The following is an 18,139-nucleotide window of genomic DNA, read 5'->3' on the forward strand; positions in this document are numbered from 1 at the left end:
CGCGTTACCAAATAATCCAAGATATTTCTGTCAGGATCCAAGATTTTCCTACTACCAGTATGGTAGTATGGACTGTTTGGTAGTATGGTAGTATGGTAGTTGCAGGAACGCGCGAAGACCTATATGTAAATATTACTAAAGCGTACATGGAATCGTATCCTAGTCGGTTAATCCGTCGGTACTATATTAGCAGATCGCGAGTTCGAGACCCGGAAAGGAATTTTTTCACAATCTTTTGGCAATTATGAATAACTATACTAATGAATTAATAACTATACTAATGAATAACTAAACCTCTGTAATATAACTAGCAAAGTAAAATGAAATCGTTATCCGGCCGCGGAGCGGCCGAAAAATTTATGGTAGTCGTTTTAAAAATATATGGTAGCCGTTTTTTCTTTCCAGACTGGATTCCTAGTCCCTTTTTAAATTTATGTCACTGGGGCCACAAGGCCAAGGGTAAAAAATTTTTTTGATTGTTAAGGGAATTTTTTGAATTCTTAAAGGGTTGATTTTATATAGGGTCATTGCTATATTATGTGTATATTGTTTGAATAATTTATACTTTATTAAAAAAAAATATGATCTCAAATATTGATAGAAACATTTAAAAAATCACCCTTAGCCTTGGCCTTGTGGCTCCAAATTCAAATCTAGAGTATCTATATTAACAAAATTCTTTTTTGCATATCTGTCTCCCCGGAGAGAAATCACTGTTGTTCTTTCGATTTCGAAACGAAGGCGCTTCCTTATATTTATATATCCAACAGCATCTGAATATCTTTGACCTGACGACCTGTGTTATATTCCATTTTACTAGCCAGCTTCTGCACCTAATATGTAATATCCACACTTAATATCCATTACTCAAGCAATGAATTTAGAGCCAACTAATTGAATTGGCTACTTTTACTACTTAAAGGGTTTTTATAAAATTTACTAAGATTTTTGTTGAATTTTTATATAATCAGTAGTGGAGAAATAATTGCTATATTATGTGTATATTGTTTGAATTTCTTCTGTTCTTTTGTATATTGTTGATGTTATATTGCTTAGGTTCAATTTGAGTGGTTTGATTATGAAAGTGGTTTGATAAAGTTTGACTTTGGCATAAATGATTAGAGTGAAATTTTGTTTCTTATCCCAGCGATTTTGTTTGATCCAGGTGGTAATATTGTGCGTCTGCAGCCTTGTTTTACTTTTAAAATTTTGTTTTACTTATATACTGGGTTTCTCTAACTGTAGTTCACGTCAGGTAAGGACATTTGAAAATATTCGTGAAATGTCCTCCAAGTTCATAGATTTCGTTAAAGTTGGCTCAAAGATTGTGTGTGTTGGTCGTAACTATGCAACGCATGCTAAAGAGTTGGGGAATGCCCTTCCTACAGCACCTATTTTGTTCACCAAACCGACGACTTGCTATGTCAATGATGGTGGTATAATAAGATACCCAAGCATATCTAGTGATTTACATTACGAAGTAGAATTGGGTGTTATAATTGGTGAGAAAGCTTCACAAGTTTCAGAAGATAAAATTATGAATCATGTTGCTGGTTACACTATCGCAGTTGATGTCACTTGCAGAGATATCCAGGAACAGTGTAAAAAGGAACGAATTCCCTGGACTATGGCAAAATGTTTGGATACTTTTTGTCCAGTTGGAAATTTTGTGTCATCCAGTGAGATTGATCCTTTCAATACTGAACTTGTGTTAAAGCTCAACAACGAATTAAAGCAGCACGGTAATACCAAGGATATGATATTTAGTGTCCCATCTCTTCTAGAGTATATTAACAGACACATCACACTCTTACCTGGAGATGTGATTCTTACAGGAACTCCAGAGGGTGTTGGGCCTCTATCTCGTGGTGATGAGATTCATGTTGCTATTCCTAATGTTACTGAAGCTACTTTTCATGTTGAATAAGCATGTTCAAAATCATTTAAGAAGGACATTTTATATTATTGCAATGGTGATTGCTTTTATTTCAAAAGATGCTGTCTTTAGACATAAATAAGGTATGTTACAATGTTACAAACTAGACTGTAATATGATTGACTGTCACATCATTATTCACAGCATTATATAAGCTTCACCTTATAATCGAATCATGATCATTGTCAGTGTAAATGAAAATGAAGTGACATTTCATGGAAATCACACATGTAAAATGTAAATGTACTTGAAAAAAAACTTATATTTTTGTTAAATTTTGTTCAAATTTTCTAGAAATCTATTTATAATACGTACTTATAGAATCGATAATGTGACTCCCTGACAAAGCTTTAAATTTCGTTTGTTTCCATCGGCCCTGAACTCTCAAATTTTTGGAATCAGCCATCATACAATTTAATGTTAAAAGTTAAGGCTTGAAAAATTCCATTTTTAGGTAAAGCCTCAAAGTTAGATTCAATTTTCTTTGCCTATTTGACTATCAAAACCTTTCAATAGGAAGCGAAAGATGAAAGATTTTGTGAAAAGAAGCACTAAAATAGTCTGCATGGGCCGTAACTATGCCAAGCATGCTGCTGAACTGGGAAACGAGGTACCAACAATGCCTTTTTATTTCCTCAAACCAACAACATGCTATGTCGAGGATGGAGGAAATATCATCTACCCGAAAATAACAAAGAATCTTCACCATGAGTTGGAGCTTGGTGTAATCATTGGAAAGAAGATGACTAAAGTGTCTAAAGAGGACGTTATGGCTCACGTTTCTGGATTCTCTGTAACTATTGATGTAACATGCCGTGATCTACAAGAGCAGTGTAAGGCAGAAAGGAAACCCTGGTCCATATCAAAGTGTCTGGACACCCACTGTGCTGTTGGACCCTTCATTTCTGTAGACAAACTGGTCCACAACAACGTGGAGATGATTCTGAAGGTGAATGGGGAGGTTAAACAGCATGCCAACACTAAGGACATGTTATTTGATGTACCAGCTCTGATAGAGTTTATTACCCAACATATCACTCTTCTCCCCGGTGATCTGGTACAGACGGGTACCCCTGAGGGTGTTGGACCAATGAACGTGGGAGATATTGTCACTGTGGCCATCCCTGGGGTTTCTGAAGCTTCTTTCAAGATAGTTGGCGATGAGTGAACTTTCAGGCAAAGTTTCGATTACTATTTCGCTTGATTTTATGAGTTTTCTAATTTTTATGTGTGTTTGATACCGTTTTATGAGTTAACAAAATTAGTATTTTAACATATGCTAGGATGTTATTAAATTGATTTATATCTTCATTTTCATCAAGACTGAACTTTAAATGTGTTTTTTATATTATAATTGGGCTGTTTTATTTCATATTTTACCAGTAGTAACTAGGCTTAAAGTTTTTTAATGGTGAAATTTATTCTTTAGGTATAGTTATAGTTTCATTTATCATGAATTTAAATGTATCAGATTTTTGATTGTGCTTAACATTATTATTGATTGATTTACTAATAAAGACTCGTTTTTTCTTCTTCTCTTATCTCTGGGTAATTACATGAGTTCACACTTTTCATTGATTCCAAACGACTGAATACTTACTAACATATAGGGTGAAGCTAACTTGTATAGATTATGATGATCTAGCCACAAACATGTTCTGAAATGTCCTCATATTAATCTAACGATTATTATAGCAAGCATGAGTACCTCTGTTCTAAAAAAGCTTATAAACTCGACTGCTGAGTCGAACATATCGATGAGGAAACAGATAAAAGAACAACAGATGTCTCTTTCGCGGTTAGAACATCGGATGAAACAGAAGAAGTTAGGCAGCACTACGCAGAGACAAAATCAACTTAGAATACCCCCTGGAAAGATGGTATGTCTTCGATAATTATATATACACTATTTCAATTGTTATTTTATAGTTATTTCTGAGCGCAATGTTATGTTTTACAGATTCAATATCAATACTCAGTGGATATGCAGATTAACAGTAATGTTACACCAGATAATAAAAGCAAAAGGAAAGATGATAATGCGAGTGAGGAACGATAAAGCAATATTAGACGAGCTCACCAACACCAAACACCGAGCGGACAGTGACGACGAGATGACGGACAAATCCTCCCCCAAATTCGACTCAAAAACAGCCCCCAACCTTATTATCCAGAGTTCAGTGCAGAACGCGCCCACTGCTACAAGTGTGCCGCCTCCCCACACAGCAGTGCAGCCCCCGCCCCACTCTCACCCGCCTCCCCCTGGATATTACCAGCACCCTCCCCCTGGATACAATCCTCGACCTCCAATTGTTCTAGACAGACATTATTCTCACCATCAACCAGTACACTATGTCGAGGAATATGTCCAGTAAGTTCTCAGCTATGAGAGGTCACTCATTACTTTTAAAAGGAATTAAATCATCATTATTTTGATATCACTTTATGCTGTATAAAACTTATATATCAAGTAAATGCTACGATTGTTTTACTTTATTTATTTATTTACTATTTACTACGGGGGAAGTTGTTTAGAGGTTTAATAAAAAATGTTTGAAATTAATTAATTTCAGTGAGCCGCCACCCACAGTCTACAAAGTTCGCAAGCCCTATCCTCGTTCCTACCCAGAACCAGTGATAGTGTACCCTAATGAACCAACTTCCCCTCACGACCACTATCAGCGCTCCCGCCCTACCGAGTATAAAACATCACATTATCCCTCAGAATCGTGGCATTCCTCGCATTCCCCGCCACCTCGTCACCACAACACGTCTCCAAGATATAAACACAGTGGTCCTGGTCACTACCAGCACAGAGAGGAGCCGGTATTGAAGGAGGAGGATAGAAGTTGGAACTCGGCTTCAATTAATCACTATGTGGATGTGAGTGTTGGTTAATTAGTTTGTTAATTGGTTAATTAGTTTGTTAATTAGTTTGTTAATTAGTTTGTTAATTGGTTAATTAGTTTGTTAACTGGTTAATTAGTTTGTTAATTAGTTTGTTAATTGGTTAATTAGTTTGTCAAATATTGGTTAATTAGTTTTTTAATTGTTTAATTAGTTTGTTAATGATCTTAATCTTTGAATATTTGGTAACTTAGTATGTAGTTTGACGAATTTTAGGATGAAGCTGAGAGTGACAACTTAATTTGTGATCGGAATGTTAGTTGTTACTAAGTATAACTATAAGTTTTATCCTAACGGTGGTGTTATTAAATGTTAAATTTATCATTATCTAATGTGTCATTACCTCAGACCAGCAGAAAGAGGAGTTATCCTTCAAAGGAGAGTACTGACAATGTTATAAGACACGATCTGACGAAGCGTCCCACTAAAAACACCCAATTCAGGGTTCTTATCTCTAATCTTCATCCTTCTGTTACTTTACAGGACATTGAGGTACTAGACCTTATAAACTATTTTACACTTATTACAAATTCTCCTTCCCCAACTGAATCTTGATACTGTTTCAGTGCCATATCTTCTCTTGTGACCTTAAAACAATCACACAACAAGAGATGTAATGTAACCAATTCCAGGAACTGTTCAGTGCGATCGACACAGTGGAGCACATACAGATGTTATACCCAGGGGTAGCCGAAGTGTTGTACATAAGTGAACAAAGTGCCTCTGTCTCAGTTGAGAGGTATCACAATAGAGACCTAGATGGGCAGCCCATGCAGATCAGTTACTCCCTTGTTCCAGTTACTAAACGGTTCGTTCACATTCCTCTTGTTAGTTTCCTGTTATTTGTTGCTTTTTGTGTTTTTTCTAAAGATGTTAAATTTGGGATTTGTTCCGTAATAATTATAATCGATTCCTCGTTGTCGCTGTATTGTTACATGTCATATAATGTAATGACTGTATAATCTGTCTTTGTCCCTGAGTAATTCCATAATACCACAGCAGAGAGAGTGAAACTGGTCCAACAATACGCAACATTCCACCACCACAGAGACCGGCTGTAACAACTAAACCTACTAAACCTGCCACACAAAATACCTCTAAACACAGAAATAACCGACCAGAACCCCAACTGAAGATAAAAAATTCCGGGTAAAACACCAAAACTCTTAAATACACTTCGTTTCTAATTACTGCATTCTTGCTTTCGTTTATGTAGAACAACTAAACTGAATAAGATAGCTGTATCGTTAGCCGTATATTTACAAGCTTGTTGAATTATTGACAGTGCCCATTTCCAGGAAACCAGAACAGAAGACTTCAGCCATTTACCGGCGAGAGCAGGAGTTTATACCCCTGACACAAAGTGCCCCTCAACCCAGTTATAAGAGACCTAAGACGAGGGGGCGTGGGCCGAACAGGGGGGTGGCACGAGGCTCGCACTCTAGCGCAACACCACACTCTAGCAGAGCGCCGTCGCACTCTAGCGCGGTGCCTCATTCTAGCCTGCCACCTGTACACTCTGATACTGAGTCTAGTGTTCACTCCTTTACTGTGACTATGTAGTATAGAACTAGCTCATGTTGACTGTAGCATATAATGTACACTGTCTTCTAGGTGCATTTTTAGGATGATACATTGTAATGGCATGTCACGTGACGTATTCTGTAAATCTGATCCGCATATCTACTACTGGAGTATTGTGTAGAATATCAAGTGTGGGATGGTGTGTAATCTGATACAGGGTAGAAAGGGGTGAATAGTGAAGCAGGAGTAAACCCGGTTTAGGCTAAAATGTTTAGCAATCTACACATTTTGTGGCCGTGACTTGGTCCAAAAATAGAAGCTTAACGTCTTATGATATTCAGTATTTTCGAAAGGTTTTTAAAAAGTATGAGATTTATATTAAGTTGGTGCTGTCGTGAGTAGGTCCAAAACTTTATTTTAATTGTTGGTCCGTACTCCAGAATTTGGTGTTGCGAGCAGATCTTGGTAAAGGAAATTAAGTGTTTACTAGTTTAAAGTTGTAATGGAGCATTGTTTTTCTAGTTAGATGAATGGATACGTTTTATGTTGTAGAGGCAGGACATTGATTTGCTTTGACTAATGTCTTCTTGAATATTTACAAATTCATTTGATTTTGACCCATCAAGAATTATGGGAAAATTATATTAACTGTATTTATACGCTTTAACCCCGAAACTGATTTTAAACAGCTTGAGGTTTATACATATAACATTTTATAATTGCAATTTTTTACGAGAAATGTGTATTTTAGCTGCCAATATGTATATGGCGTTAGGGTTGAATTTGTATCTAGTTATTATCAGTTCATAACATGAGACGTTTCACTTTTTCCAAATATAGTTCTGCTGTGTACTTCTCTCCTAAACTCTTATATGGCATATTCCATCTCTCACCTTGTTGTAAATATCATAACAAACACTCAGTCTCTAACCAGATAACACGCATATTCCCTCTCTCACCTTGCTGTTAATATCATAACAAACACTCAGTCTCTAACCAGATAACACGCATATTCCCTCTCTCACCTTGCTGTTAATATCATAACAAACACTCAGTTTCTAACCAGATAACACGCATATTCCCTCTCTCACCTTGCTGTTAATATCATAACAAACACTCAGTCTCTAGTTATAAATATCATAACGAACACTCAGTCTCTAACCAGATAACACGCATATTCCCTCTCTCACCTTGCTGTTAATATCATAACGAACACTCAGTCTCTAACCAGATAACACGCATATTCCCTCTCTCACCTTGCTGTTAATATCATAACAAACACTCAGTCTCTAACCAGATAACACGCATATTCCCTCTCTCACCTTGCTGTTAATATCATAACAAACACTCAGTTTCTAACCAGATAACACGCATATTCCCTCTCTCACCTTGCTGTAAATATCATAACAAACACTCAGTTTCTAACCAGATAACACGCATATTCCCTCTCTCACCTTGTTGTAAATATCATAACGAACACTCAGTCTCTAACCAGATAACACGCATATTCCCTCTCTCACCTTGTTGTAAATATCATAACAAACACTCAGTTTCTAACCAGATAACACGCATATTCCCTCTCTCACCTTGCTGTTAATATCATAACAAACACTCAGTTTCTAACCAGATAACACGCATATTCCCTCTCTCACCTTGCTGTTAATATCATAACAAACACTCAGTTTCTAACCAGATAACACGCATATTCCCTCTCTCACCTTGCTGTTAATATCATAACGAACACTCAGTTTCTAACCAGATAACACGCATATTCCCTCTCTCACCTTGCTGTTAATATCATAACAAACACTCAGTCTCTAGTTATAAATATCATAACGAACACTCAGTCTCTAACCAGATAACACGCATATTCCCTCTCTCACCTTGCTGTTAATATCATAACGAACACTCAGTTTCTAACCAGATAACACGCATATTCCCTCTCTCACCTTGCTGTTAATATCATAACAAACACTCAGTCTCTAACCAGATAACACGCATATTCCCTCTCTCACCTTGCTGTTAATATCATAACAAACACTCAGTTTCTAACCAGATAACACGCATATTCCCTCTCTCACCTTGCTGTTAATATCATAACGAACACTCAGTCTCTAACCAGATAACACGCATATTCCCTCTCTCACCTTGCTGTTAATATCATAACAAACACTCAGTCTCTAGTTATAGATATCATAACGAACACTCAGTCTCTAACCAGATAACACGCATATTCCCTCTCTCACCTTGCTGTTAATATCATAACAAACACTCAGTCTCTAACCAGATAACACGCATATTCCCTCTCTCACCTTGCTGTTAATATCATAACAAACACTCAGTTTCTAACCAGATAACACGCATATTCCCTCTCTCACCTTGCTGTTAATATCATAACAAACACTCAGTTTCTAACCAGATAACACGCATATTCCCTCTCTCACCTTGCTGTTAATATCATAACAAACACTCAGTCTCTAACCAGATAACACGCATATTCCCTCTCTCACCTTGCTGTTAATATCATAACAAACACTCAGTTTCTAACCAGATAACACGCATATTCCCTCTCTCACCTTGTTGTAAATATCATAACAAACACTCAGTCTCTAACCAGATAACACGCATATTCCCTCTCTCACCTTGCTGTTAATATCATAACAAACACTCAGTTTCTAACCAGATAACACGCATATTCCCTCTCTCACCTTGCTGTTAATATCATAACGAACACTCAGTCTCTAACCAGATAACACGCATATTCCCTCTCTCACCTTGCTGTTAATATCATAACGAACACTCAGTTTCTAACCAGATAACACGCATATTCCCTCTCTCACCTTGCTGTTAATATCATAACAAACACTCAGTTTCTAACCAGATAACACGCATATTCCCTCTCTCACCTTGCTGTTAATATCATAACAAACACTCAGTCTCTAACCAGATAACACGCATATTCCCTCTCTCACCTTGCTGTTAATATCATAACGAACACTCAGTTTCTAACCAGATAACACGCATATTCCCTCTCTCACCTTGCTGTTAATATCATAACAAACACTCAGTCTCTAACCAGATAACACGCATATTCCCTCTCTCACCTTGCTGTTAATATCATAACAAACACTCAGTTTCTAACCAGATAACACGCATATTCCCTCTCTCACCTTGCTGTTAATATCATAACGAACACTCAGTCTCTAACCAGATAACACGCATATTCCCTCTCTCACCTTGCTGTTAATATCATAACAAACACTCAGTTTCTAACCAGATAACACGCATATTCCCTCTCTCACCTTGCTGTTAATATCATAACAAACACTCAGTCTCTAGTTATAAATATCATAACGAACACTCAGTCTCTAACCAGATAACACGCATATTCCCTCTCTCACCTTGCTGTTAATATCATAACGAACACTCAGTTTCTAACCAGATAACACGCATATTCCCTCTCTCACCTTGCTGTTAATATCATAACAAACACTCAGTCTCTAACCAGATAACACGCATATTCCCTCTCTCACCTTGCTGTTAATATCATAACGAACACTCAGTCTCTAACCAGATAACACGCATATTCCCTCTCTCACCTTGCTGTTAATATCATAACAAACACTCAGTCTCTAACCAGATAACACGCATATTCCATCTCTCACCTTGTTGTAAATATCATAACAAACACTCAGTTTCTAACCAGATAACACGCATATTCCCTCTCTCACCTTGCTGTTAATATCATAACAAACACTCAGTCTCTAGTTATAAATATCATAACGAACACTCAGTCTCTAACCAGATAACACGCATATTCCCTCTCTCACCTTGCTGTTAATATCATAACGAACACTCAGTTTCTAACCAGATAACACGCATATTCCCTCTCTCACCTTGCTGTTAATATCATAACAAACACTCAGTCTCTAACCAGATAACACGCATATTCCCTCTCTCACCTTGCTGTTAATATCATAACAAACACTCAGTCTCTAGTTATAGATATCATAACGAACACTCAGTCTCTAACCAGATAACACGCATATTCCCTCTCTCACGGGCTTGCTGTTAATATCATAACAAACCCTCAGTTTCTAACCAGATAACACCTAGATATGGCTGCCAGACTTGCCGCAGCAGTGCGTTGTCACTCCCGCTCCCTATCCACCGCCTCCGAGTTTATCCGGGGCCCAGTTCAGGTGTTCGGTATCGAGGGTCGGTACGCGCACGCGCTTTACAGCGCTGCTACTAAAGCAGGCAGTGCTGACGCTATCGAGAGCCAACTCAACTCTCTACAGGTTAGTATTTCTAGTACTCTTAACACATGCTGGGGGGGGGGGGGTCAACCTCATTTTACCTCATGAGGCCAGCCAAAAAAGGCAAAATTGGGATGAGGTAAAATGAGGTAAAATGAGGTAAATAAATCTAGTTTTCTAAGCCTTTTTTTAGATGCAAAAAAGGTTTATTCGAAGTCATTATAATATAATTCGAGGCTGTGCATGGTCTTTCATGATATTTAATGGTTTATTAGGGGTGATGTGGTCCCTGGGAAGGGGCATTCCCAGTTTAACATACTTACTCTCCAAACTTGGGGTAAATAAAACTTAGCATTATAATTATTATTTATGAAAAGAAAATTGAACATTTCAATTTCCATGATCCATTAGCTTTAGGAAATTGTTAATTGCACTTGCTAAGTTTTGTAAAGGAATTAGCAATAACTTTAGTGTCACTTTGGCAGTTGCCAATTTATGGGGATATTTCCGCATTGCATGACATGGACCATTTAAATAATATCTTAGTTTGATATTGCGATTATCGAGTCACTCTGAAACAAATTGTGTCTAACTAGACCAAATGTAAACAACAGTTGTGCATGGAACTGGATTGGATATCTACATGAATTTAGTCGAAATTGCATAGTGAGATAGTGAAAGGTCATTTCATAATAAATTACTCATATAAACTCATACTTCATACAATTCTAAGTTCTTATCATGTACATTTTCAATGTTCATGATTCGCTGTAGAATAAAGGGCGGTTCACAAAACCACTTTTCGTTCATATAATTAGATATCACCTCTAATTAGTTGCTCTATAGGATCAGGAACAACCAAACAATTTTTTGTGTCTACGGTTTCGTATAATACTGACTTGGGCCACGCCCATATTTTTCACCAATTTTTAACAGGTAAAATTATCTAAATCGTCAATTTAGTCACGAAGGAGTTTGGAAGGAGTTCTAAATGTGTGCTCCTCTAAAACAGTAGGAAATGGTTAACTTTAGTCGAGGTTTCAGGTCTCTACAATGTCGGGAAGTTCCTGCAGGAATTTGCGCATTGCGCTGAAGCGCAAGATTCACTGCGTCAAAAGCGAAGGTCGTAGAGACATGAGACCTTGACTAAAGTTAACCATTTCATACCATTGCTATCAGAGTATGCCACTTTCAGAGTCCTGAACACACTCCTACAGCTCTTAATCGTCAATTATATGAATTTTACCTGTTAAAATATATCATCTTTAACTGATGTCAATTTAGTTTAAAACACTGTTAGTTTTTAAAAAGAACATATTACTTCACACCAAACTAACGCACAATATGATAATATAAAAAAGGAAGGTTTTCCTTGGATTCCGAATTCAACTTTGATTATATCCTGGCACTGATTATCACTTCTCGATTGTTCTCCATTTTCCAATGCAGTCAGCAAGTTCCAATTTAGGTAGACTAGGTTTTCGAATCTTCATATTATGTTCAGAAGCAGGCCAGAAGGGGTTGTTACCAGAGGAATATCTTCTTGAACAAGGAATTAATGAGGTCTTCATTTATTTCTTCATAACTCGTCATTGACAGTCCGGACAGGATGAGCATTGACGAGATCCACTGATTACTTCATAGCTCGTCATAGATAGGATCAGTATTAAATGAGGTCGAATGATTACTTCATAGCTCGTCACTAACTGGATCAGCATAACATGACTAACAACTAACGAGGTCAAGTGATCTCTTGCTGATACATCAAAACAAGATCAGTAAATAGCTATAAATATCGAAAAAAATTAGCTTAGAAATTACAGAGTACAAATGCCTTCTTCAGAACTAACTCTTTGGCCTCATCTTTTTAAATCACTCATTCCCTCTGAAACAAGATAATGCTTAGGACTAGGAGGAACTTAGTTAACTTCTTGTATAATTCGGTAAGAGGAAAATTCCTTAGTGAGCTAAAATTCTTTTGTAGGATGTTACCACTTATCATATCTGTTATCCAGCATAATCCCGCAACTACTAACTAGACCCTCTTATCCTGGAGTCTTGACAATGACAATTGACAGCAGCAATGTACACTATTTTGATGGTCCAGGTCTCCAAGAAAACCTTCCTCTTTATATTCTCATATTGTGTGTGAGTTTGGTGTGAAGTATTATTTTCTTTTTTAAAACTAACAGTGTTAAACTAAATTGATATCAGTAAAAGATGATATATTTTAACAGGTAAAATTCATACAATTGACGATTAAGAGATATGGGAGTGTGTTTAGGACTCTGAAAGTGGCATACTCTTATAGCAATGGTATGAAATGGTTAACTTTAGTCACGGTCTCATGTCTCTACGACCTTCGCTTTTGGCGCTGTGAATCTTGCGCTTCAAGCGCAATGCGCAAATTCCTGCAGGAACTTTCCGACATTGTAGAGACCTGAGACCTCGACTTAAGTTAACCATTTCCTACTGTTTATATTAGAGGAGCACACATTTAGAACTCCTTCCATACTCCTTCGTGACTAAATTGACGATTTAGAGAATTTTACCTGTTAAAAATTTTTGCCGAGATTTACCTCATTTTACCTCATGAGGCCAGCCAAAAAAGGCAAAATTGGGATGAGGTAAAATGAGGTAAAATGAGGTTGACCCCCCCCCCCCCCATGCTTGACACAGATAGTTAATAGTGGCATGCAGTGTCAATAATGGTGCTTTTTAAAGTATTTCGAATTCCTCTATTTTGTATAGTTTGCACTTTAAAGTACGTTTAAGGTACCCTACACTCACGATTTGTTGATTGAGCTGTGATGGTGACTTCATAAAAAAGTTGTTATATTGTTTATCTTTGTCAGGGAGCTATTGACTCTGTTAGTGGAGTAAAGGAGTATCTAACTCTCCCAGTATGCAGCAAAGAAGAGAAGAAATCTACTCTTGGAGGTTAATATTAACCGTGTTATTCTAGTTTTAGGATATGTGTATACTGTACTTTATCGTAAAACGACGCAGCTAATGGGTGTATAATTTATGTATATGAATGTATAACTAGTGTATGATTTATCATAATACTAACAAATTGTCAGGAGCGTTTGATGAAGCAGGAATAGATCCCCTTATCGGCAACATGGTATCAACAATGATAGATAACAAGAGATCCGCTAACATTTCGGGTGTTGTCGGAGCATTTAACACTATCATGGCAGCGCAACGTGGCGAGGTTAGTTTAACTTACTATAGTAACTAAATGAGTAACACTATAGCAACTAAGCGAGGTTTATTATTATTCAGTTTAGAACTGTTCGACTTGTGAATGGGGGGGGGGGTGTCACGTCCGTCTATGTCCGCTTGTCTCATAGAATCCAAAAAGGACAGGACATAGGCGGACATAGGCGGACATAGACGGACATGGGCGGACATAGGCGGACATAGACGGACATAGGCGGACATAGGCGGACATAGGCGGACATTAATGGACACCTAAATTGCTAAATAAAATGTTCAATTTTTGCTGTTATAGGGGGATCATGTTTTTTGTCCGTTCGGTACCCTATATTTTCCAAACGGACAAAAAATAGAGCGGACAAAAACGGACAAAAATGGACAAAAACGGACAAAATGGAAATAACATTTAGATGCTTCCTCCTCCTACTCTTCCTCCTCCTCCCCCTGGGTCATCCTGATCTTCCTCAGTCCTCTTCCTCCTCCCCTCCTCAGTCCTCCTCCTACTCCTCCTCCTCGTCCTCAGTCCTCCTCATCAGTCCTCAACAGTCCTCCTCCTCCCCAGTCCTCCTCCTCCTCCTGAGTCCTCCTCCTGGGTCCTCCTCCTCTTCATCCTCCTCCTCTTCCTCCCCAGTCCTCAGTCCTCCTCAGTCCTCCTCCTCATCCTTCTCCTCAGTCCTCCATCCTCCTCCTCAGTCCTCCCCCAGTCCTCCTCCTCCTCCTATTCAGTCCTCCTCCTCCTCCTCCTCCTTCTCAGTCCTCCTCAGTCCTCCTCCTCCTCCTCCTCCTCTTCCCTCTCAGTCATCCTCCTCAGCCATCCACCTCAGTCCTCCTCAGTCCTCCTCCTCCTGGGTCCTCCTCCTCCTCTTCCTCCTCGGTCCTCAGTCCTCCTCCTCCTGGGTCCTCCTCCTCATCCTTCTCATCAGTCCTCCTCCTCAGTCATCCTCCTCAGCCATCCTCCCCAGCCATCCTCCTCAGTACTCCTCAGTCCTCCTCCTTCTCAGTCATCGTCAGTCCTCCTCCTCAGTCCTCCTCAGTCCTCCTCCTCCTGATCCTCCCCAGTCCTCTTCCTCCTCCCCTCCTCACTCCTCCTCCTACTCTTCCTCCTCGTCCTCAGTCCTCCTCATCAGTCCTCAACAGTTCTCCTCCTCCCCAGTCCTCCTCCTCCTGGGGCCTTTTCCTGGGTCCTCCTCCTCCTGGGTCCTCCTCCTCCTGGGTCCTCCTTCTCCTCCTCAGTCCTTCTCCTCCTCCTCCTCTTCCTCCTCTTCCTCCTCTTCCTCCTCAGTCATCCTCCTCCTCCTCATCCTCCTCAGCCATCCTCCCCAGTCATCCTCCTCAGCCATCCTCCTCAGCCATCCTCCTCAGCCCTCCTCCTTCTCAGTCCTCCTCAGTCCTCCTGAGTCCTCCTCCTCCTCAGTCATCCTCCTCAGTTCTCCTCCTCCTCCTCATAGGTCCTCCTTCTGGGTCCTCCTCCTCCTCCTCCTCCTAGGTCCTCCTTCTGGGTCCTCCTCCTCCTCCTGGGTCCTCCTCCTCATCCTTCTCATCAGTCCTCCTCCTCCCCAGTCCTCTCCCAGTCCCCCTCCTTCTCCTCCTCCTATTCAGTCCTCCTCCTCCTCCTCCTCAGTTCTCCTCAGTCCTCCTTATCATTTCTCCTTCAAGTCCTCCTCCTGAGTCCTCCTCCTCTTCCTTCTGAGTCCTCCTCCTGAGTCCTCCTCCTCCTCCCTCTCAGTCATCCTCCTCAGTCATCCTCCTCAGCCATCCTCCCCAGCCATCCTCCTCAGCCATCCTCCTCAGTACTCCTCAGTCCTCCTCCTTCTCAGTCATCGTCAGTCCTCCTCCTCAGTCCTCCTCAGTCCTCCTCCTCCTGGGTCCTCCTCCTGGGTCCTCCTGGGTCTTCCTGATCCTCCCCAGTCCTCTTCCTCCTTCCCTCCTCACTCCTCCTCCTACTCTTCCTCCTCGTCCTCAGTCCTCCTCATCAGTCCTCAACAGTTCTCCTCCTCCCCAGTCCTCCTCCTCCTCCTGGGGCCTTTTCCTGGGTCCTCCTCCTGGGTCCTCCTCCTCCTGGGTCCTCCTCCTCCTCAGTCCTCCTTCTCCTCCTCAGTCCTTCTCCTCCTCCTCCTCAGTCCTCTTCCTCCTCTTCCTCCTTTTCCTCCTCTTCCTCCTCTTCCTCCTCTTCCTCCTCTTCCTCCTCCTCCTCCCTCTCAGTCATCCTCCTCAGCCATCCTCCTCAGCCATCCTCCTCAGCCCTCCTCCTTCTCAGTCCTCCTCAGTCCTCCTGAGTCCTCCTCCTCCTCAGTCATCCTCCTCAGTTCTCCTCCTCCTCCTCCTAGGTCCTCCTTCTGGGTCCTCCTCCTCCTCCTCCTCCTCCTAGGTCCTCCTTCTGGGTCCTCCTCCTCCTCCTGGGTCCTCCTCCTCATCCTTCTCATCAGTCCTCCTCCTCCCCAGTCCTCTCCCAGTCCCCCTCCTTCTCCTCCTCCTATTCAGTCCTCCTCCTCCTCCTCCTCAGTTCTCCTTAGTCCTCCTTATCATTTCTCCTAAGTCCTCCTCCTGAGTCCTCCTCCTCTTCCTTCTGAGTCCTCCTCCTGAGTCCTCCTCCTCCTCCCTCTCAGTCATCCTCCTCAGTCATCCTCCTCAGCCATCCTCCCCAGCCATCCTCCTCAGCCATCCTCCTCAGTACTCCTCAGTCCTCCTCCTTCTCAGTCATCGTCAGTCCTCCTCCTCAGTCCTCCTCAGTCCTCCTCCTCCTCCTCCTGGGTCCTCCTGGGTCTTCCTGATCCTCCCCAGTCCTCTTCCTCCTCCCCTCCTCAGTCCTCCTCCTACTCTTCCTCCTTGTCCTCAGTCCTCCTCATCAGTCGTCAACAGTTCTCCTCCTCCCCAGTCCTCCTCCTCCTCTTGGGGCCTTTTCCTGGGTCCTCCTCCTGGGTCCTCCTCCTCCTGGGTCCTCCTTCTCCTGGGTCCTCCTTCTCCTCCTCAGTCCTTCTCCTCCTCCTCCTCAGTCTTCTTCCTCCTCTTCCTCCTCCTCCTCCCTCTCAGTCATCCTCCTCAGCCATCCTCCTCAGCCATCCTCCTCAGCCATCCTCCTCAGTCCTCCTCCTTCTCAGTCCTCCTCAGTCCTCCTCCTCCTCAGTCATCCTCCTCAGTTCTCCTCCTCCTCCTCCTAGGTCCTCCTTCTGGGTCCTCCTCCTCCTCCTCTTCCTGGGTCTTCCTGATCCTTCTTCTCCCTCTCAGTCATCCTCCTCAGTCATCCTCCTCAGTCATCCTCCTCAGCCATCCTCCTCAGCCATCCTTCTCAGCCATCCTCCTCAGTACTCTTCAGTACTCTTCAGTAGTCTTCAGTCCTCAAAATGTTTGTCCGCTTATGTCCACCAATGTCCGCTAATGTCCACCAATGTCCATCCAAGTCCGTCAATGTCCGTCCGGGTCCGCCAATGTCCGTCCGAGTCCGCCAATGTCCGTCCGAGTCCGCCAATGTCCGTCCGTGTCCGCCAATGTCCGTCCGTGTCCGCCAATGTCCCAAAAAACACGTCCGTTGTCTCATAGAATCCAAAAAGGACAGGACATAGGCGGACATAGACGGACATGACACCCCCCCCCCTGAATGTAAAGTAGCTGACATGTATTTAATTGTTTTCAAATATCATGAGTGTCACAATTTGATTTACAGGTACCATGCAAAGTGACATCAGCAGCACCCTTGTCTGATGAGCACCTTGATTCACTGAAAGGTGCTCTGGGAAGCTTCTTGAAGCCTAACGAGAAACTTCTTCTCGATACCGCTGTAAGTCATTTCAAATTTATTGTCGATTGGTTAGTTCATTATTGTTGTATTGAGATTTAAATTTGTTTTAATTAAGGGCACATTTTAAACTATGTTAAATTTCAGACTGACGCGTCTCTAATTGGAGGAATGGTAGTTGAAATTGGAGACAAAAGGGTCGACATGTCCACCGCCTCTAAGATAAAGAAACTCAAAACCGCTCTTTCTCTCCCTCTTTAGTTTTTGTAACTTATCGAACAATTTTCATAAGAAGAGACTGTTAAGTTATTGAAGGATGTGTATATATGGATGCTATGTACTGATGTAATAATGATAATTCGTACATAAATCAGCATTATGATTTCAAACGGGGAATATGGTCACTAATCACTATCGGCTAAGCTATTATCGCGAACGTTCAATGTCATACATGCTTCCAGAATCTGAAGACCATATTCCCTACGTATCTCAGAGTTACGGAATTATGTATTGATGTTGGAGGGCGCAATGCTTCAACTGTAATAAAAGTACCGTAAA

The 18,139-nt window shown here is 41.1% G+C and overlaps 4 protein-coding genes across 5 annotated transcripts; all 4 read left to right on the forward strand.

Annotated features, from left to right (window-relative positions):
* Positions 1 to 1,254: 1,254 nt before the first annotated feature.
* Positions 1,255 to 2,244, forward strand: LOC134812831 (uncharacterized). Its single transcript, XM_063820407.1, has one exon. It carries the CDS (start codon positions 1,283 to 1,285, stop codon positions 1,925 to 1,927), a length of 645 nt encoding a protein of 214 aa, XP_063676477.1. The 5' UTR covers positions 1,255 to 1,282; the 3' UTR covers positions 1,928 to 2,244.
* Positions 2,245 to 2,456: 212 nt separating this feature from the next.
* On the forward strand, positions 2,457 to 3,453 carry LOC134813083 (acylpyruvase FAHD1, mitochondrial-like). Its single transcript, XM_063820761.1, has one exon. It carries the CDS (start codon positions 2,463 to 2,465, stop codon positions 3,102 to 3,104), a length of 642 nt encoding a protein of 213 aa, XP_063676831.1. The 5' UTR covers positions 2,457 to 2,462; the 3' UTR covers positions 3,105 to 3,453.
* Positions 3,454 to 3,626: 173 nt separating this feature from the next.
* LOC134812200 (serine/arginine repetitive matrix protein 1-like) lies at positions 3,627 to 7,177 on the forward strand. Of its 2 annotated transcripts, none has more exons than XM_063819447.1 (7): positions 3,627 to 3,816; positions 3,949 to 4,307; positions 4,510 to 4,819; positions 5,192 to 5,335; positions 5,476 to 5,651; positions 5,846 to 5,992; positions 6,142 to 7,177. In XM_063819447.1, the coding sequence occupies exons 1-7, from the start codon at positions 3,637 to 3,639 to the stop codon at positions 6,404 to 6,406; spliced, it is 1,581 nt and encodes a 526-aa protein (XP_063675517.1). In that variant the 5' UTR covers positions 3,627 to 3,636; the 3' UTR covers positions 6,407 to 7,177. The 2 variants fall into 2 exon arrangements, with proteins under 2 accessions (XP_063675517.1, XP_063675516.1); XM_063819446.1 differs by having other exon boundaries at positions 3,628 to 3,816; positions 5,843 to 5,992.
* Positions 7,178 to 10,466: 3,289 nt separating this feature from the next.
* LOC134813084 (ATP synthase subunit O, mitochondrial-like) lies at positions 10,467 to 17,951 on the forward strand. The gene is made up of 5 exons (XM_063820762.1): positions 10,467 to 10,668; positions 13,482 to 13,566; positions 13,710 to 13,843; positions 17,510 to 17,623; positions 17,729 to 17,951. The coding sequence occupies exons 1-5, from the start codon at positions 10,486 to 10,488 to the stop codon at positions 17,840 to 17,842; spliced, it is 630 nt and encodes a 209-aa protein (XP_063676832.1). The 5' UTR covers positions 10,467 to 10,485; the 3' UTR covers positions 17,843 to 17,951.
* Positions 17,952 to 18,139: the final 188 nt, after the last annotated feature.

The sequence above is a fragment of the Bolinopsis microptera genome, chromosome 3 (genome assembly GCF_026151205.1).
Source record: "Bolinopsis microptera isolate Bmic1 chromosome 3, MBARI_Bmic_1.0, whole genome shotgun sequence".
Lineage (NCBI taxonomy): Eukaryota > Metazoa > Ctenophora > Tentaculata > Lobata > Bolinopsidae > Bolinopsis > Bolinopsis microptera.